At 32.7% G+C, this 21,191-nt stretch overlaps 2 protein-coding genes across 2 annotated transcripts in view; one reads left to right on the plus strand and one right to left on the minus strand.

Moving 5' to 3' along the window:
- Window positions 1–1,621: 1,621 nt before the first annotated feature.
- LOC124368750 (ras-like protein family member 10B) overlaps window positions 1,622–21,191 on the minus strand; it is a 32,718-nt gene continuing 13,148 nt past the window's right edge. The window contains exons 2-3 of the mRNA XM_046826094.1: window positions 12,412–12,541; window positions 1,622–8,639 (exon numbers count right to left, since the gene is read on the minus strand). Coding sequence (XP_046682050.1) covers window positions 7,980–8,639; window positions 12,412–12,474 — 723 coding nt within the window. The 5' untranslated portion in view covers window positions 12,475–12,541 and the 3' untranslated portion in view covers window positions 1,622–7,979. The remainder of the gene's footprint in view (window positions 8,640–12,411; window positions 12,542–21,191) is intronic.
- LOC124368751 (piggyBac transposable element-derived protein 2-like) lies at window positions 19,606–20,779 on the plus strand. The gene is made up of 2 exons (XM_046826095.1): window positions 19,606–19,798; window positions 20,145–20,779. Exons 1-2 carry the CDS (start codon window positions 19,713–19,715, stop codon window positions 20,356–20,358), a joined length of 300 nt encoding a protein of 99 aa, XP_046682051.1. The 5' UTR covers window positions 19,606–19,712; the 3' UTR covers window positions 20,359–20,779.

The raw sequence follows: 21,191 nt of genomic DNA on the forward strand, positions 1-21,191 counted from the left end.
CAAAATATGCCTTTTTTTGTAAAATCATCCATGATGAAAACAAACTAACTATTTTGATATCTGAAATCCTCTTTCTTTAATTTTCCAACAGATTTTATAAATTAACAATGTATTCCTTCTTATAATTTCTTTTATAGTTCACAGACGTTAGGTACAATATGGATGGTTCGCAATAAACTCAGATTGTTGATGAGAAGGTAACCCTAATCACTGCATAAAGAAATTTGTAAAATAATATGTTTACACAAGGTTTCTTTTTCTCTTATTTGTTTCTTTTGCATGGTAACTGCTTTAGACAACACATAATAGGATAAAGATTAATGTTTCTTTATATGTAAGGTTCCATTTAAAAATACCCAAGTGTGATTTTTAAGAGATATTTTGGATTCTCGGCAACTATTGTTTATCCTCTGTAACGTGGCCAATGTTCTGTATAAAATAACAATTTTTTCGGTAATCCGTTTGTTAGTTATTGCGAGTCCACCCATATAGATGAGGCACTAGAATCCTGCCTACGGCATTGAAACCCTTAGGCAATTTACCTAAACGCCACCTGATTTTTGGCCCCTTAGTTGGACAAGAACTTTGTTGCATGATAAATGGAAACCCGATCACTTCTTAGGAGCTTAGGAGACTGTTATGAAATAGTTATATTGCCGAGCTAAAGAAATCTAAGCAAAAAAAATAGCAAATAAAGTAGCATCACAAAATAAACTTCCCCTTTACCATACACCATATTCAGAAAAAATATTTATGAATTGTACCAAACGTTTCCTTACAACATTGAATAAGTATTTAGTTTTGTATTAGTTAAAAAGAATATTATCGTTTTTAATTGTACCCAGTTCCAAACCACATTCTAGATTATCATCAATTATATATGTACACACACACACACACACACACACACACACACACACACACACACACACACACACACACACACACACACACACACACACACACACACACACACACACACACACACACACACACACAACACACACACACACACACACACACACACACACACACACACACACACACACACACACACACACACACACACACACACACACACACACACACACACACACACACACATATATATTTATATATCCCTATAAACACACTATATATGTGTATATTTAGTGTGTTTATAGGGATATGTACATAAGATGTGGAATACTAGCTCGTATAAATAGCAACTGTAGAATAATGTTAGGATAGGTATTATAAACTAAATTAACAAGGAAGAACTTTTTGTAACTTAAAATTTGTTTAGGCATGTGAAGATCATCATTAATTCAATTTTTTTTAATCCCTTCAAAACTTTTATTATAAGTTTAAAGCGGGATAATATAACTCTCTGATAGCTATTTACAAATTTGAGATGGAGTTGAGGAGATAGAAGGAGAACATTGTATTCTAAATGTATTGTTCTAATTCAATTGCGATGATTTATAATTGTTTATATCAAACGTAATGAGTTAGTTCTATTACGATTATAACCAACCACATATAGAAAGTTTCAAAATATTTACACCCTATAATAATTTTACCATCATGCATTGAAAGTGATTGAAGGAATTTATAGACGTACTAAAACAGTATTATAAAATGTATTTATAATAGATAAAATGTACAGTAATACAACTAGTAAACAATTATTATTGCTCTTACAATGTTATTATTACAGAATATATAAAAAACAATACACAACTATAATCAGGCACATTTTGCGCCTTGACATTAAGGACAAAATGCTTTAACAACCAGCGTATTGCTAAACAAATGTGCGTTTTACAAAGTTTTCATACATATAATAGTATAAATACCACAGCAAAGAAAAACTTTATGGATGTATCATTCTTTCAAATAATTTCTGGAAAATAAGTGTTGGAATGTGTTAACTTTTCTACAAATTGTATGGAGTATCATTAAACCATGGAAAAAGATATAAACAAGTAAGGGCTTTAATACACTATACACCTCCTCATATACACTGTGGCAATTTAGGAAGTCAAAGTTGACAACATTTTATTGTTGCGATATATCAATATTATACATGATTGGAAACAGTTTATCGTTAATAGAAGTAATAATAAATCAATAGAAATTTTAAGATAATTTATTGATTGAAAATTAAACATCAGTACAGTTTCACTGGATTTCACAATAGCAGTTACAAGATCGCTTGTATTGTTTAACAACATATGCAGTTCTTTGAACCATGCACATGTTATAAAACAAAGAAAATTAATTGGAGTTTAGACATTTGCCATCATTATATATTACAAAAGGTATAGCACAATGTGTCGAGGAATGGAATCTGTCCTCTTCGTCAGGTGGAGGGAGGCGGTACTGATGCAAACAAAATTAAAGAACAGAAATGAAAAAACAAGATAAAGAAAAGGTTCAAACATCCTCGAAAGCTGCTTGGAGTTCAGTCCAGGCGTTATCGCTTTACAGGATGCAAGTCCCGAGCTCAAGTGACGAGGACTAGAAATCAAGAGCACAATCACAGGTCACACCAGCACAGGCGGATGTGAAATACCGACAAGAAAAGTGCTTGTGACTTGTGCTCGGGACTTTCACCCTGTGCAGTGACAACGCCTGGGCAGGACGCCAAGCAGCTTTCGGGAATGTGTGAATCCTTTTCTTAACCTTCTCTTCTTCTTCTTTCTGTTCTATGTTTTTATACGTATTAAAATACACTCCACGTGACGAAGAGTATAGATTCCAATACTCAAAACGTTGTGTTGTGCCTTTTATAACATATAACTATGGTAAATGTCCTACATCATGTTATACTTTCAAAACTTACTTTGTAAATAACAACCTTTAAGCAAAGGTGTGAAAATTATTTATATTTTATATAAATTTCGCTATAGGACTAAAAATCGTAACTGCAGTAATCAAGAATGGCACTTTATTTTTTTATCTCAGGGCACGGACTTTAACTGCAGGAATTTATTGTTTAGAGTACATCCAGCATAATACCCAATAGTTGTAAAATAAAAAAAATCAATTTAACGTCATTAGTTTAATGTAAGTTTATTTCACTATGACAGCATAATCTCTGCGTACGTTGACATTTCAGTGGGGTGCAATGGTCTTGCTACATTTTTATAAAAATAACTCATCGATATTTTACGTGTATGTGAGGAAGTGAATTTGTACACTAACATTACTGTAATATCTAGTGCTAGATTGCGATGTTTATCCCTAGTGTTATTGGGGTATAAAGGTGTTTTCAAGAATGAAAAATGACTAAACAACTAACCAAGCACACAATTTTGTAGGCCGGGCTTCCGAACGTCTAATATATATTTAATTAGTTTTATTTATTGTATACATCACTAACATGACAGTGACCACAAGTTTATTGTTCTGGTTTTAGTATTTAACTCACCTTAAGAATTAATGCAACACAATTTGCAGTAGCATCACCTAAAATAGCGTTACAAAATTCACACATGATTTGGTACAATAACATTATAACATTATTGATTTTGATGAACAAAGAACCAACTTATAATATTTGCTTCTGTATAATACAGAACACGAAAGATACATAGACTGTAACTGTAGACCATAGAAGCAGAATGGCGTTTGTTAGTTGCAACTTTATGGTTATGTTACTAACTACGTTTGTACCAATAACTTAAAAATAAATATCACATATTACAGTATAACATGACAATAATGATAGTTGTATATGTATTGAAATACAGTTGTTAGGTATTTTTTTTATTATTAAGAATGAACACGGTACTGACTATCTGTCTAATCTACCTGTGCTTGCACTTTAAACCTCATGATATAATTAATTCCAAGAAGTTCGGCGATAATGTTCTTTTTACTTTACATTTCAATACTTTGTAAAGTCAATTTACCACTAAAGTGTATATAGTACTAACATTAACTTCTGATGATATTTCAATTACAAGTCAGTATTAACGACCTTTTAACATACGAAGTAAACTACATTAAAATATTTATAGCTACACGTGTGATATATGAGCTAAACATTATTTTACATAAAATTAAATGTTTTATTTTGTAGTAATTCATTTTATACCTAGTGGTGAACAATGTATAAGTAAATGCACGGTACGTACCTTTGCATGATGTTATAGTTAAAGTGATATAGTCCTGTTAGAAAATAATGTGTTCTGTTATGTGTCACCGTGTGGTACTATGAATTACCCCCACATAATAGGAAGAAATTCTTTACTAAAACTCTTATAAACGTAACAGCCATACGTTATTACTGGCTGAGTTAAAGGAACACAAAACGCATAACAACCGTAGTGAGATTACAACTTTACGTAATAAGAGGAAGACTTCATTTTCATTTATAAAAAAAAATTAAACAACAAATTAATAATAAAATTTTCTCTTCCACTCTCTTTAATCTTAATTTACCTCTCTATAACAACATTTAAATCAATTGCGGAAAACTAGAAATAAGTCAAATTTATGCTGAATGTCTGTTAAGGTTAGACGACAATAAACAATAACTAAAACTATAACTGTATTAGTTATGTATGGTTAGTTTGAGTTGTAATAGTTCCCTTTCAAATATTTTAGTATCGAAATAGTAATATTTGCAAGTTGTTTAATTAACTGAAATTCTCTACTACAGTAATATGTAACAGTCAGCCGGAATTTGCCATAAAACATAGAAACATTAATCCGAAGTATAAATAAAATTTTCCAACACATGTAATTAAACAATAAACGAATGCATAAAAAATACCTAGTATTTGGCTTAGAACGAAGAGACTTCCACATGGAGAATAATTGGTATAGGTAATTAAATATCCATACAACTAATAATATAAATATTATAAAAAATATTTACTAAGCTATCAAACTATCTGTAACTTATACTTTAATACTTATAGAAAGAAGCAGTAAAATCACAACCTTTGAAAACTTGGTAATTTAAACCAAACAAGATGGAACACAAAGGTGATTTATTACATTATCAATTTTTAGAAATTTAGGTAGTAAAATTATGTACAAGGTATAACAAGTAAAATGCAACGCTAATAACAATATTGCATATGAATGATTCAAACTATATTTATTGCATAAAATAAGCTGATTTCTTGCATTGCTTATTCATTTTTCTAAAGTTTATGAGCCTTATCAACCCTATATATGAAATATTTGTATAATTTTATAAATATTTGTATTTTTTCACAAGAACACTTTATAACTTAATTACATAATTATAACATAATGATAATATTCAGAGTAGATCATTTTATTAATTGAACATTTATTTTTTATACATTAAATAATTCCTTGTTCCGTTTAAACAATAAACCTCAATTTTGATAAACATAATGGTGTTTTTGATGTTACAATATCTTTATATTGTAACATCAAAATTTTCTGCATACATCTTATTTTGGCCGTCACTATAACAAAATAGTCCAATCGTACATTAAATTTTGGCTATTACTTTGATTAATAAGAAACGTGCTCTTTCACATATGTTATACACGCTATTCACAATAGCAAGGAACGTGCCCTCATGCATCTGGTTTTGCCACTACTTACAATAACAAGGAAACGTTACCTCATATTTCTGGTTTTGCCACTACTTACAATAACAAGGGTCTTTCCTTGGTACATCTGGTTTTGCCACTACTTACAATAACAAGGAACGTTACCTCATATTTCTGGTTTTGCCACTACTTACAATAACAAGGGTCTTTCCTTGGTACATCTGGTTTTGCCACTACTTACAATAACAAGGAACGTTACCTCATATTTCTGGTTTTGCCACTACTTACAATAACAAGGGTCTTTCCTTGGTACATCTGGTTTTGCCACTACTTACAATAACAAGGAACGTTACCTCATATTTCTGGTTTTGCCATTACTTACAATAACAAGGGTCTTTCCTTGGTACATCTGGTTTTGCCGCTACTTACAATAACAAGGAACGTTCCCTCATACATCTGGTTTTGCCACTAATTACAATAACAAGGGTCTTTCCTTGGTACATCTGGTTTTGCCGCTACTTACAATAACAAGGGTCTTCCCTTGGTACATCTGGTTTTGCCGCTACTTACAATATTAAATAACGTACCCTTATACACCCAACTTCAGCAGTTGTATATAATTACAAGAAAAGTATTTTTATACAATCAGTTCTTGTGTATACTTGTTACTAACTGAAGTTTATCTGATTATATCAACTTGGAAAAAAATGTTCTCTCGTAACTTGTATAAAGCGGCTTCAATTTAGATAACAAAATTATCTGTATCGAAATGTTCCATTTCTATGATACATACTATCTAACGAAGTTTATATTGAGGGAATTTGAGACCGTGGTCTTCTATAAGGGTGACAAGAAATTTTAAGCTCTAATCATATATTTTATTACACAATGCGTCGAAACATTGCTAACTCAGCTAAATATTTGAAATAGCTCTCTCTCTATCGCTGCGGGAGCTGAAAATCGCACATTTTGGACAGTTTGTGCTACTTCATTACCTGAAATTGAAAATTCAAGATTTTACGTACTATTTCGTACATACACGGTTTTTCTGAAGCCTTTCTTCTCAAATATTGATAATTTTAAATCGTAGTGATGATAATATAAAAGGTAGTTTTGTCAATGCATGTCTGTTCATGAAGTATGTTGAAATAAATAATTTAGAAATTGAGGTTTACATGGGTTCATAGAAATTTCTTTTTCTGCTATAAATATCTCAATAATAGTAGCATGAGTTATTTCTCGGCCTTCAATTACTTTTTATATTATGGCTTACAAAAACTAAGTAAATGTACCTTCACACCAAACTATGAAGCATTACGTACTTCAATATTTAACGAAAGAAAACTTGGGTTATTTTTAGAAGGAAATATAAATGTTTATACATTGCATTGGAACCTTTCTAATTAATATTAATGTTTTAAAATATTTCTAAATATAAATATAATATATATTAAAATGTTTTAAATATTATTATATTATACTTAAATATCTGAACTCTGTTCATATAGTGTTGTGTTCATAGAAATTTCTTTTTCTGCTAAATATCTCAATAATAGTAGCATGAGCTATATCTCGGTCTTCAATTACTTTTTATATTATGGATTACAAAAACTAAGTAAATGTACCTTCACACCAAACTATAAAGCATTACGTACTTCAATATTTAACGAAAGAAAACTTGGGTTATTTTTAGAAGGAAATATAAATGTTTATACATTGCATTGGAACCTTTCTAATTAATATTAATGTTTTAAAATATTTCTAAATATAAATATAATATTTATTAAAATGTTTTAAATATTATTACATAATACTTAAATATCTGAACTCTGTTCGTATAGTGTTGTAGTTTTGTATTTATTTTTTATTGGGTTAGATGTATTGGATATTTTGTCATCAGCATCAAACTCCTGATTATTTTTATTGTCAGTGGAGAAAGTTCTTAAAACGTATAACTTAAAACGTCCTACCACTGAAAGAGTAGCACTTTGTAGGAAATTGAGGGTAGCGTTTTATCGTTTAAATAGATATATCTTATAAAAGAATTTAAGGGATCGCATACAAAATATCAATGTAATGATAAATTTAAAAACACATCGCTTCAAGTAACAATTTGGCATAAGCGGTTACTCTCACGGCTCATTGACACTTTTTGGAATGAAGTCACAGTTATCTGCAATAACAACATGGGGTAAGAATTTCAAATACCTAACATTACAGGAGTTTAACAATTAACCCGCTAAAATAGGTCTAGTCACACAATCAACAGTTTCTATTACTAGTTCGGATGAGTCTCTATTGTTGTTTGATCTAGAATTAGAGTTTGACTTCTGTAGAATTTTCTTTAACCCAGGGCTGTTTGGAATTGTGCAAGGACGAGGGAGAGGTGCTCCCAAGGGACCGGCTGCGTCTCCTCCATCTTGTCTTTCCCTCAGCCTCCCGGGTCTCGCACTTTCACAAAATCACACACTTGTTTCTATCGAGGGCATCGTGGATGTTGTCTATCATGGGAGAGCACACCTCCTTGTAGCCTTGGGTGGACAAGCCTCCGCCCCCCTCCATCGAGTCCACCGTCTTCATCAACTCCTTGAAGACGGCGACCACTCTCCAGTTGTATCTCGCACTGCACTCGACGTAGCCACACTTCCAGTGCTTCTTCACCAGGTTCTGGATGTCCCGCCGTTTCTCGACGCTGTTGCTCCCTGTCACCGCCAACACCCCTGCGGTATGCGGGTGGTTACCGGCCCCGGCCGTGCTGTCCGCGGGGTCCGAGCCGTTTGGAGTCCCCAGTAAGTCTTGTTTGTTGCCGACGACCAGCAGTGGGACGTTGCGGATGTCGCGACTCTCCGCGATCTGCTCACGCAGTGTCCTGATGTACTGGAATGTATCAACGTTAGATAGGTCGAACACGAGAATGTAGGCCGTCGCACTGCGAAGCCCGTAGAATCTGAAATCCGTCCACTCGTAGTACGAGTTGACGGGGAAGTAAGTTATCGCCGGCAGATCGGATATCTTCAGCTCGTATAGGTGGTCGTTGATGATCACGGAAGGGTAGTATGTATGCTTACGGCTCGTCGACACGTATTCGTCCGAGAAGTCGTTCCACACGAACTGCTGCAATGTAACAAACAATTACTGAATATAGTCTAGACAGTATCAGAATATATTAAGGCTCAGTAAACATACTTACTACACAAAAGTTGTGATTTTATTAAGATATGAAAACACTGCACTAACGTTTAGAGGGTAGTTATAATTACACAAATCAGTATGAAGGACACACCATGTTACATGGTTTATTTATTTGCAGTTCATTGATTTTTTATGCATTTTTAGTGCTTACATTAAATACCACTATATATTATATAATTAGTATTCGTGTCACGTTATACATAAGTTTAAAAGATGTAAATATTTACTATAATGAACATATTTATATACTTTTTATTAGAATGTATTATTTATTGGTCATGTATTATTTTTGAACATTTATAGAATCCTGGGGAAATGGTTTTACAGATACATTACCATGTGTTTAACTTATAATTTAAACATTTACAAATTCCTACGAATGTTACAATATACTATCCATCATTTGTAACTAAATTGTTATTGAATCTAAATAGAATTTTTATGCAATTAAGAATATCGGTTCATTTAGAAGATTTAAAAAGAATTTTTCATGGAAGCAGGTAATGTAATTTATATTAAAATCGGTGGATTTTTCGTGGTTCTTTAGAAAGGGGTTTTGAATTGGGTTTCTACCTGTTCCAAACGTGGCCTAGAAACCTCATATAATACAGGGTGTTTCCCGAGAGGATGGCACAACTTCAGGATGATAGTAAACACAAAAAACAGCAAAATGTTCATACGAACATATGCCCTTCTTACTTCGTTTAGTACAAAAATCCAAATATCTGTTACCACTTTCCATTTATAAATGGTGGTATCTTAGATTTTATAAACTTTGTCAGCCTAAAAACCGTTAAACGTATAAAATTTAAAAGAAAAATTATTCATGGGAAATTGAATTACAAAGTTAACAATACTAAAACTAATTAAGAAATAAACTATTTACATCAATTTCAGTTTGTGAGTGTTTATATTTTCTTAAATTTGGAAAGTATATTGTTAAGTTCAAGTCCTACTTATTCGTTATTTATTGGTATTCGCAACTTTAACAGTTCTTTTCAACTTAATAATCAAAACAACTGTAAACTAGTGAAATAATTGTATTGCTAATGTCATTTCTAAGATATATTTTAAAAATTAGTGCTACTTTAGTTAATGATAACTACAATCTCAACAAGTAGAATTTGTAGATATAAATAATTTCAGTGGCAGGTGCAAGGAAGACGCTATAGCAACTACAGACCTCCTCCTGGGATCTTGGAAAGACGAAGAAATTCCTTACACCACCGAACTGAAGCTTACATTGTTGAAAGAGGGCGTCACATTGAGCAGTTCTTGTTACTTTAAATCATAATGGAAATTTGATTCATAAATTAAATTTCTTATGTGTATAACTCTTTCATTTTATTTCAAAACACTGTTGTAATGCAAAAACCAATAAAAACTAACAATTAGGACTTATACTTAAGAATATAATTTCTACATGCAAGAAAGCATGAACATTAACTAGCTACAATTGATGTAATTATTTTATTTATTATCTGATTTAAACAAAACTGGCTATTGATAGTTTTGGAATGAGATTCTAAACAAATAATTAATCTTACAATTCTAAGTAGGAATAACATTTTTTTATGTAAAAATGGAATACTTTTAAATGGCCCCATTGTTTAATAAAACTTGATAAAGATTATTAAATGTTTTAACTTTCCCTTTAATCATCTTAATATAAATGACAAGTTCCATGTTATTTGCTCCAAATGGTTCTGAGATATCGTTTAAAACATACATATGTACACACACAAACAAAAACACACACACTCAATTTCCATTAACATAGAATTACAAAAAGTTATAGATCTACCGGGACATATGTGTGAGTGCGCGCGCATTTGCACTAATGTTTAGGGAGACAAAAGCTAGTTTTTTATTCTTGCCTGGGAGTTTGGGACCTTGGAATAACTCCCAACTCCCTAAAACTCGTTATAAAGGACTTGATTAAACGGAAAACAGTTATTCATAAAAAATATTGGTGATCATCATTATTTTGCGGTTTTCACCGTTGCTAAAAAATATATTCATGTATATATTTAGATAAAATTGTGTCTGGGTTTCTCAGATAATTACCTATTTTTCCATTGAGTTTATATATATTTTAGCTTTGGAAATTACTCTTTCCTGTAAACCTAAGGTTAGAGAAAAATCTGTTTATTTCAAATCAAAGAGTTGAAGTAGTACTTTTATTTGGTCTAATTAGAAGGTATAAAGGTACTTCCAGGTAGTTTAACAATAATAATCATTATTGAAGTGATCACAGTGATTGAAGTGCACTGGAAATGAAATGAAAAATTTAGTTGAATTTAGCCTCCATTGGAATACGTAGAAAGCGGTGTTTCGGTTTAATTTGGAGAGAATTCTCAGCAATCACTGTATTAAATAAATCTCTGATTTAGTTTTTAGCCAAAACGTAACTAAAGCCAAAGATTGTCAGTGAAAAAGGTTTTGTAAAACACTAATCTAATCTGTGAAAAATACAGATTTTTAAACCACAAGTGGTGACCTCAATAGAAAGTTTACGCTAAGTGAGATTATAAAGCATAAATTTATTTTCGGTTTAACACCATTATGTTGACTGAGTATGGTTCCTTACAGTGAGACCAAAGCATTTCAAGAGTGTATTTGTGGAAGGTGTTTCGACGCAGAGTATAGCGAAAATGTACAAGTTAGATACGACTTGATGCTTTTTTGGTACGATAAGTCTTTTATGTATATTTGGCTGGATATATTATGACATATAAACAAGTATCGACATAAATGTTGTAATGAACAAACTGTACAATGGTTAAGCAACATGAGTAAAATACTTTCAGTCGTTATCGGTGTTCTTATGCTTATCGATGCTCCGATAAAGTTCCTAGTGCTTATCGCCCAGCTCTGATAACCTTATGCCATGTTTAGTCTTGTTCAACTGTAGTAATACTTTTTTAGATGGTTCTTTTCTTATATCGAATTATTCTCTTTTTAACCACTTTTGTTGACCTAATCGAAAATGTTTATTTGGTAGTAGAATAAATGCGAGAGTGACACAGTGAAGAATGATAGTGTATTAAGAAATAGCTCGTAACGAGGGAGACTGGGAGTTGCAAAACTTATGTCTCAGAGAGCTCTTCTAGGTCGAACAACAAAAGCGTAGGTGAACATACCGACAGATCTGGTCCTGGAGGCAGTTGCATTAGGCAAGTGGCAATAATTTGAAGGACACAATGACTAAACTCGAAACTGTAGAAAATGACCTTTAAAGGTATTAACCTAGAGTTAAGGACCTGAAGGTGGAGTTGAATACGAAATCAGGCCATACATATGAAGAAGTCAGGCGTTGAAAGCGGACAATACTGAGGAGCTCCAGGCTCTAAGGAAAGCGTTGCTAGCACACAAGGAAAAACAATATTCTTATTTCTGGAGTCCTCTTGGCGCAGAGAGAGGATGTGTATTTATTGTTGTCTGATATCACTCGTACTCTCGGAGTACTTACTGTAATACATCCTACTATCTCTGTCGCTCACCGGTTACCACGAAGGAAGTAAAATACTAATACAAGGAAAGCAAATGAATAAATAACAAATCTCGACAAAGTAGTGTTTCCAGCGATTGCACTACACCTAACGATATATATATATATATATATATATATATATATATATATATATATATATATATATATATATATATTATTGAGTCAACCACATTGTTTTACCTGTATGATCGAGGTTTTTCCCACGCCGGGGGCTCCAAGTAAGATCACTTTGACAAGATCCATCGCATTACCAGTGTGCCACGTTGAGTGCAGTAATCTTAGCTTCCCAGATAGCACCACAGTCCATAGCCTGCAACGTAAAGTAAATATTAAGCCACTGTAAAACATTCATTGACTACTCTTTGTTTTTGAAGTAGTTGAACTATCATAATCATAGTAGTTTGTGTGTGTGAATGTTTGTTTTAGAGTGGGTGGATGTTCTATCGTATGCAAGTATGTGTATGCATGTGAATTTTCTAATATTTGTAAGTTATTTTATGTGATACATTAATTAAATTTTCAGTCATTTTTATATATTTGTTTTTACATTTTTCGTTAAATTTATGATTTTAGTACATAAGATTGTATATTTGTATTTTTTTTTCAAAACAGTTTTTATTCTTTATAAATTTTTTGGAAAATTATTTATGATTTTAGTATACAAGATTGTATATTTGTATTTCTTTCAAAACAGTGATTTATTCTTTACAATGTCTAATTAGTTTATAATAATCACTCTATGATGTATAAAAGTGTGCTATACGTCTTTATATTGGTTGTAGTTTTATTTGTATTCTTGTGCAGACTTCGCGGAAAGCAGTCTGTTAACTTTTTAGTTTTTTTTAATGAGAGCAAGCTATAAGCTATAAACTGTTTATTTATGTATTGTTTATCTGTTACACTGACCAGCTACTTGATTTTGGTCAGTGACTTCCTAAGTTTTCATTTATTGTAAACATGTATGTAAATGTTGGAAATAAATATTTAGTTTTCTTTGTAAAGTAAGCCAAACTATATCTAAAAGGCAGCATAAGGATTCCAAGTTTCCAACACGACAATCTACGCTCATTCCACACCCTAGAATTTATTATTAGTCTTCTGGCAAGTGTATCTTCGACGAGCTATCCATTTCTGTCCAATACTACCCAATTTATCACCAGTGAGGTTCCAAATACGGTTTTCTTCATACCGTCAAGCCTCTCAAAATCCGAGATAATGTGTTTAGTAGTTTCCTACTCCTAGGATCTTCTTTAGTAAGTACTAAATGTGCAAGTGTTTCATGAAATGACCGTATCCGGTAATAAGATAGATGACCTCTTTTAAAAAGCCTTTACTTATACTCAATTGTCAGTACGTGAACTATGAGTTGGTGCCTTATAGATAAACCGGCAACAGAGCTTTTCTCTGAACCATTTCTTACTGGCTTATAAACAATTACATATGATAGAAGCTGGTTCGGTTCCAAGAAACTACTCATTCGTCAACGTGTCTCCTGTACTCAAAATCGGTGTACACAGGAAGCCAGCTGAGATGTAATAGAACTGATAGTTATAAGGCATTCACATAAGAACTTTCGTGTAAGTTCTTTCCAGTAAGGGTCAATAAAGGGAGCTTAGCTATCAGATAGTTTCACTGTCCGTTGATCGACATAATACCTAGTCAGTACTATATTGGTGCAGGCTAAATAGCACGGGACTTGCTTGAACTGCTGTACGGTAATCTCGTAGACTTTCGCTAAGAACTGTTCTAGAAGATGAACTCTAAACCTCGTAATCAGGTTTCCCTCCATTAAGAGGCCATCTGTACCCTATGCTAGATTAGGTTGCCGTTGTTTAGCTTTATTACTTTATTCCTTTTACAATGATCCCGATATCGGATGGTTGCAAGAATGTTCTTGTAAGATAGGTTTAGCGATGACGGCATGTTTATACTCGTTACCTCTCCCAGGAAAAAAGTTATACAAGATTTTTTTGACTTCGGGATCTTCTCCAATAGAAGAACCGCAATTATGAGGTTTAACAATACAGACACTTCAGAAGGACAGTGGTAGAAATTAAAGATAAAAAATAAGATAATACATAATGAAAATAGAGTGTATGTTTTGGCCTAAATCCACTAAGTGATTTGCATAATAGTAAGTTAAGGCTTGTTTGACCATGGATTCGAACTTTAACTCGGATACGGTGAAATGTACTTTCTGACAACTTTCAGTTAATGTCTTTAAAATAAAAAATGATAATGAGATCCTGAAGCAACAAAGTTTAAAAATGAAGAAACCTATTTCAGAATAGGTCTTATTAAATTATTTATCAATAAGATATATATTTATCAAGGAAACAAATGTATGTATTTCAAGAAAATTAGATATTAAAAAGTAACCATGCAAAGTAAAATAAATAACTATTAGACCTAACGAATGCTGATTGACAACCGTAATAAAGGAAATCTTTCACATTTTGTATTAATACAATTTTTAGAAAACGTCAAGAAATACGTTCTCTAAGAAATAGTGAATAGTTACAAGCAGAATTTCTAGCACAAACAATCCTGAGTAAAATATGTTGTGGGATGGCAGGCGGTTTCAATACCTGGTAGGAAATTATATTATATCGCTGAATCCTTGGTCGATTCCTTATCCAATTTAGAACAAATTGCCGTTACTAACGGAAGTATGTTCAGACAAATAAAAGTCTTATACCGTCCTACGTTGTCTTACATTTATTTTGTGCTTATCTCCGTCCTTAAAATATGTTTATTCTTAAATAGAAGACATTACAATTTATATGTATTGATAATATTTCCTGTTTATTTATTAGTGGTTTCTATTTAAATTTTCCAAAATTTAATGAATTTATTGTCAACCAAAACTGGACATCTTAAATTCCAATTATTAAGAACCCGACAGGACAAAATTTGTGTGGTTCTGACTCCCAATAAAATCTTTTTAAAGACTTTTGATATGTTCTCAGGTTCCTTCGATAGTCCGTTGTATCGGTTTATGTCTTGTACAAATAAGGAGGAATAGATGCATTCTGTGGATTTTGTAAAGAATGTTTTTACATGTTTGATTTAAAGTCTGTTTGGGATTTTACAGTGAACGCAAGTAGAACACAAATAATAAAAGTCAAGTAATTAATATTATAATGAAACTTAAAGGTCAGTTGTACTTATATCCGTGGTATTAATCTATTTACTTAAAACAAAGATATGAGTATGTTATAAATACCACGTAGTGGTCCTATAAACGGAGGAAAAATTAATAGAACAAGATGATGAGTCGTTTGACTTTGGGACTCAGTTAGAGATAGCGCAGGTTCAAATCCTGTCTGTGACCGTTGCACTTTTTATCAGTCAAATGAAATCAAATAAAAAGATGTTTTTTATTGATCATCAACACTGCATGCAACATTGTAATATTCATATACGTATAATATTTATAAAATCTATATTAAATATAATATTATTTATATTTGTTGTTTCAAATTTATTTTGATCCCAAAAAATAACTTAACATGTCTCTAAAATACAAATAATAAACTTTACACCGTCAGAGACAAGCCTCTGAAGAATTTATCTAAGGTGCAACATACTCTGTTCATGAGATAATTATTTATTCTTGTTTTAAATATTTAGAGATTTTCACTAGTTTATATATAGTTTGGTTGAGCATTAGAATATTTTGTCCCAAGATATGTGTTGTTTTTTTAAAGAATTCATAGAGATGCTTTGGAACCATAAGACAGGTTTTGAATCATTTGGAATAAAGATGCATATGTACTGGAAAGGATGACAGGTTTTTAAAAGTAAACACACACACAACGAGTATATGAACAAGGATGGAAGGGTAAGGAAATTTTCACGAGGGAATACTTCTTGGCAAGTATGCCAGTTCCCAATACCACAACTCACCTTCACAACCATTTTCCGCAGTATAAAAACCCGGTTGAAAGTGATGACGATGAAATTCCCCAGAAGAGAATACCATATGATATCAGTGGAAAAAATAACAATAATAAACCATTTTAAGAATAGATTTATTTCAGTATCCAGATAAATATCTAAGAGAAAAAATGAAACTGTTAAGCAAACAGCAGATCAATGTGAATTTTCCAGGTAAAGTCATTATCTATGTGCATCCCTAAGAAAAGAATGCAATCAGATTCAAAACCTGCAGCCCCATTATACACAGTGGAAGAGTTTAGAATCTCAGTCGAAGTTCTATGTGGTCCAATATAAAGCATGCTTGTTTAATCTAATAATAATAAAGTTTAGAGACAGACTGTGTCTTTTGAACTACAAACCCAGATTCAGTAATACTCATTGTAGAGAAACATCAAGTAATTGACTAATTGAGTAGTATTTGATCGCACATCAACACTTGAATCATCAGCGTATTGCACCAAGTGATCCTTTAAGTGGGTGTTAAGATCATTTGCATGTGGATGAAACAAAAGAGGACCTATTATAGAGCCTTGAGGAGCGCCAGAGGTTATAGTAATTAAACTAGAACATGATTTGCCCAAAGAATTCACCACCTCAACACATTGGGTTCTACTAGAGAGATAGGAGTGAAACCATTGCAATGAAACTCCTCGCACCATAGGCCTCCAATTTTCTTAGAAGAAGGTGATGGTTTACAGTGTCAAAAGCTCGACTCAGATCGCCAAAGATCCCAGACGTACATTCCCCCCGATCCAGAGCCGTGATTGCAGCAACAAAGAAGGCATTTATGGTATCATTAGTAGATTCATTCCTTAAAATTCCGAATTTAGTTGGCGAAATAATCTGATGCTTCTCAAGGAATTTAATCAATATGCCATGAATTTCATGGAATTCAGTTAATGCAGGAAGAATGGATATCGGTCTATAATTTCTGATGAATTCTTGGGGTCCTTCTTAAATACCGGTATAACTTTTGAATGTTTAAGGCTCTAAGAATGGAAATTTACCCTGGGATACTGAATTATTGAGTAATGCAGTCAACGGTACTGCTACAATTAATCTCATACTGTATCCCCTTATTCTGTTTGATAAGACCCTAAGATCCGATAAATATCTACAACATAAAAAGATGTGTTGAATACGATTAGCAATCAAACGTGGTATTTAAAACATGCACATATTTTTACTCACAAACAATATTTATTATCATTCTTTGCGTAAAAACTCTTGTAAATTGTTGGAGGGTCGTAAAACACATGAAATAATGGTCGTAAACATGTCACGTTGTAACACCCCTTGAATTCTAATGGTTGCTATTCTTCAGTTTGTAATATATTGTAATGTAAAGTATGTTGCAATATACATTATACTGTATCTAATACCCTCCACTAAGTTATGCTTTAAAATGTAGTTAAACAATTTAAAATATGAATATAATTTACTTTTTCCGGATCACACAGCATGAAAACATTGTTGACACTGGTAAAATTTCGAAAAATTTAGTTTCTATGTGGAGAGCCAACTTTATCCAACACGTTTGAAACTAAAAGTACTAATAATATAAGTCCGCTTATACAGGTGAGATGATATTGGAGTAGAGCCATTTTGTGGTTATCTGTGTATCAACGACCAGAAAAAAGCGAACAATACGATAAATACTGCAGGGTTTTTTATAATTTGATGCTATCTTTTGTTGATTAGTTATATACTGTCCTTTTATCTGATAAAACATTAAAAGTTTCGGTTTTATCCCTGAAAATAATGTACCTAAATAATATTTTGCAAAATGTAAGCCATATTTTAACTAACTGAAATTACGCATCCTGTTTTATTTGCCCCACGTGAGAAATGTGTGTGACTGAGATAAACTGATAACGAGACACGAAATATTTAAAAACAGTTTTATTAAACTAATTGCACAAACAAAACAGTAATAAAATTAGGATTTAGATACTGCAAACCACTTAGTTTATTTGCAATATATAATGTTTAATATAACTTTAATAACAAATAATTAATTAAACTTAAGAGAGGTACATTTTAAAAGGATTAGAGAGAAAACGTGTCTTTAAACTTTGAATATGCTCTTAAACCTTAGGGGTTTTGCTTGGTGCTTGGTTTCTTGGTTCCCGCCAAGAAAAAGTGAGGTTATGTTGACAGAAAAAAAGGTTACATGGGCGCCGCCATATTGGATTTTTTTGATCACGTGGGTTATGGGCGTCGCCATATTGGATTTTTTGTTATCACGTCTCATGGGCGCCGCCATATTGTTTTTTGTTCCCGCCAACGCGCGCCATGGGCGCTGCCATATTGGAATTCCCTCCGTCCCTCGTTTCTCCCTCAAGAGCACAAGAGTGTGAGGACCCACCAAATCACCGATTTTGACACCCCAAATCACCGATTTTAACGAAAAACACGATAATTCGATAGAATCTAGAAAATTTTGATAGGATAAGAGTGTTAGGAGGGAATTTCTCCCGCACATGAGGGAATTTCTCCCTCCCATAAGAGCCCATGTTACGGCCCATTCACCGGGAGGTCTACTAACGTATGGAGACTTGTGTACGAGTACTCTACTCTTACCCATACATACAGTATTATAAGTATTAATGATATTGTGATAAGTTTCATAGCAATATGTTTTCCGTTATATATCGAAACAAGCAACAGCAGTTATAGAGCATCATAAATAAGATTAAATGTGATAGGTTATCCTATTATACTATAATACAGTAATTTGAAACGTATATTGGCTGGAAATTCAAAAGGATTTGTGTAAGGTTTTATTGACATGACCTACAGATTTACTCTACATGAAGAGGGGTAAAATGTATTTACATGCTTGCGCTTTTTATACTATAAAATTCGGATATCTTTTATAAGTAAGCTTTCAAAAGTTAATAGTTTTAAATTTTATTTTTAATATTTAAACCATAACTTTAAAGGGTTTAGTGTGAAATGATATTTATTTAAAACTGAATATCCTCAAAAACTATACACACACAAATAATGCCATAAAAATATTTGAAACATTATTACAATGGGGCTAAAAATAACGTAGGTGACTAATACAGCCAGACCTTAGTATTGTATAATAGTGTGACGCGAAACACTCATGAACACCGAAATAGTGTATTAACAAAATATCAATAAGGGTTGGGCGATTAATAATTTCGCTAACTAATAAGAGTTTTCTCTGTACTAAAATAAAACATAAAAGAACCTTATAATCAATTATGTTTAGAGGAATAAAAATTATGAAACCTATTTTAAAACTTCCCTCACTCGTACTGTCAAAGACACGATAATAAAGCCACTGGAAAAACTGCTTAAGCACGAGGACAAGTATAATTTAGTTGTTTGTGTTATTTTTACTACTAACTTAACCCAGATATGCCTAGTGACCTATATTTAGGACACTGTAGTGTGTTCTCCATAAAGCTTACTTCTGAAGTAGTTTCAGCTTTTTCCAACAGGTGGCAGGGTGGTTGCTGTCTTCAGTAAGAGCTACTGAATGCATCTGAGCAACAATCAAGTGAATGCTTCAACTAGTTTGTTTCTTTAGACTAGTTTACAAATTTAGGATTTCCAATCAACTTCATGAGCTCTGCGCCATGTGCGAAAAGTAAGTACAATACTATTATTTTCGTAGTTTTAAACCTATTTAAGTACATTTCCTAATAAACTGAACTAACTAGTTATTACATTTATCTTGAAATGTGACCGTTCTAAATTCAGACCGTTTATAGGTTTATGTTTGGAATTGGCCCGTCCTACATGTAGTCCAGTAGGCATATGTACAACAATAATGCTTCCCACTCTCAAATGAGTTTCGACCCTTGTATTTCAAGTCGTGACTTAGTAATTGGGTTAAACTTTTTGTTTTAAGCATCAATACAATTTTTTTACAGTTATTTTATAAAAAATTCTGAAAAACCTTGTTATTTATCGTACTTTGAATTTTTTTTTAGGAACTTGAACCTTCATGAAATTTTGACGATGCTAGAAGATGAAGAGATCCAAGTGCCACCTGATGAAGAAATTGGCGTATATATTCAGCCACCAATCAATGCAAATGATGATGTCACTGATGAGGATTCTGGGGATGAGGACATGACTTCAATCCATCATCTTCCAGAAACCAACTATTGGCCCCGGCTGAAGTTTCCCAAGAATTTGAACTGAGTGACAACAAAGATGAAGAGGATCCTTCTTTATCACAACCAACCTTACCCTCTAGTTCAGCGAAGATGGACATAGCACAGCCACCAAATAAAAAAGTAAGACGAATTCAGAATTTCACTGAAGAGAAACCAGCAAAAAAGGTTAGTAAGCCATTCACTAAAAAGCAGTACAAATGGGTCAAAGAGGACCTAAAACTAGATGATACTATTTGGAGTAATAGACAGGAAGTACAACAAAAAATTAACACCAATGGAACAGTTTTTCTGTATTTTCGATGATGATATTGTAGATTTATTAGTTGAGAAAACAAATCGTTATGCGGCATTACATAACCGTTTAGGTGATGTAACTGTCGATGAAATGAAATGTTTCATAGGAGTATTGTTGTTGAGTGGTTATGTTCCATTACCTCGAAGACGAATGTTTTTGGGAAACAGCTTTTGGACACTCGCAATGAATTAGTTGTAAATGCAATTTTCTAGAGACAGATTTGAGTTTATTATGTCAAATTTGCATGTTTTGTGATAATGACAACCTCAATGCTGATGACAAGTATGCAAAAGTACGTCCATTGTTTGATGCATTGAACAAAACATTTTTTGATTACGCACCACATGAGGAACACCACTCAGTTGATGAGTCTATGGTCCCATATTTTGGGAGGCATGGTTTGAAACAATTCATCAGAAACAAACCTATTCGCTATGGTTACAAAATTTGGGTTGGTGCTACACCCAATGGCTATGTAGTTTGGAAAGACCCCTACCAAGGGAGCAGCACACCTTGGACCCTCAGTATGAACACTTGGGCCTTGGTGCCAGTGTTGTTTTGCA

Source organism: Homalodisca vitripennis, chromosome X (assembly GCF_021130785.1).
Source record: "Homalodisca vitripennis isolate AUS2020 chromosome X, UT_GWSS_2.1, whole genome shotgun sequence".
NCBI classification, from domain to species: domain Eukaryota; kingdom Metazoa; phylum Arthropoda; class Insecta; order Hemiptera; family Cicadellidae; genus Homalodisca; species Homalodisca vitripennis.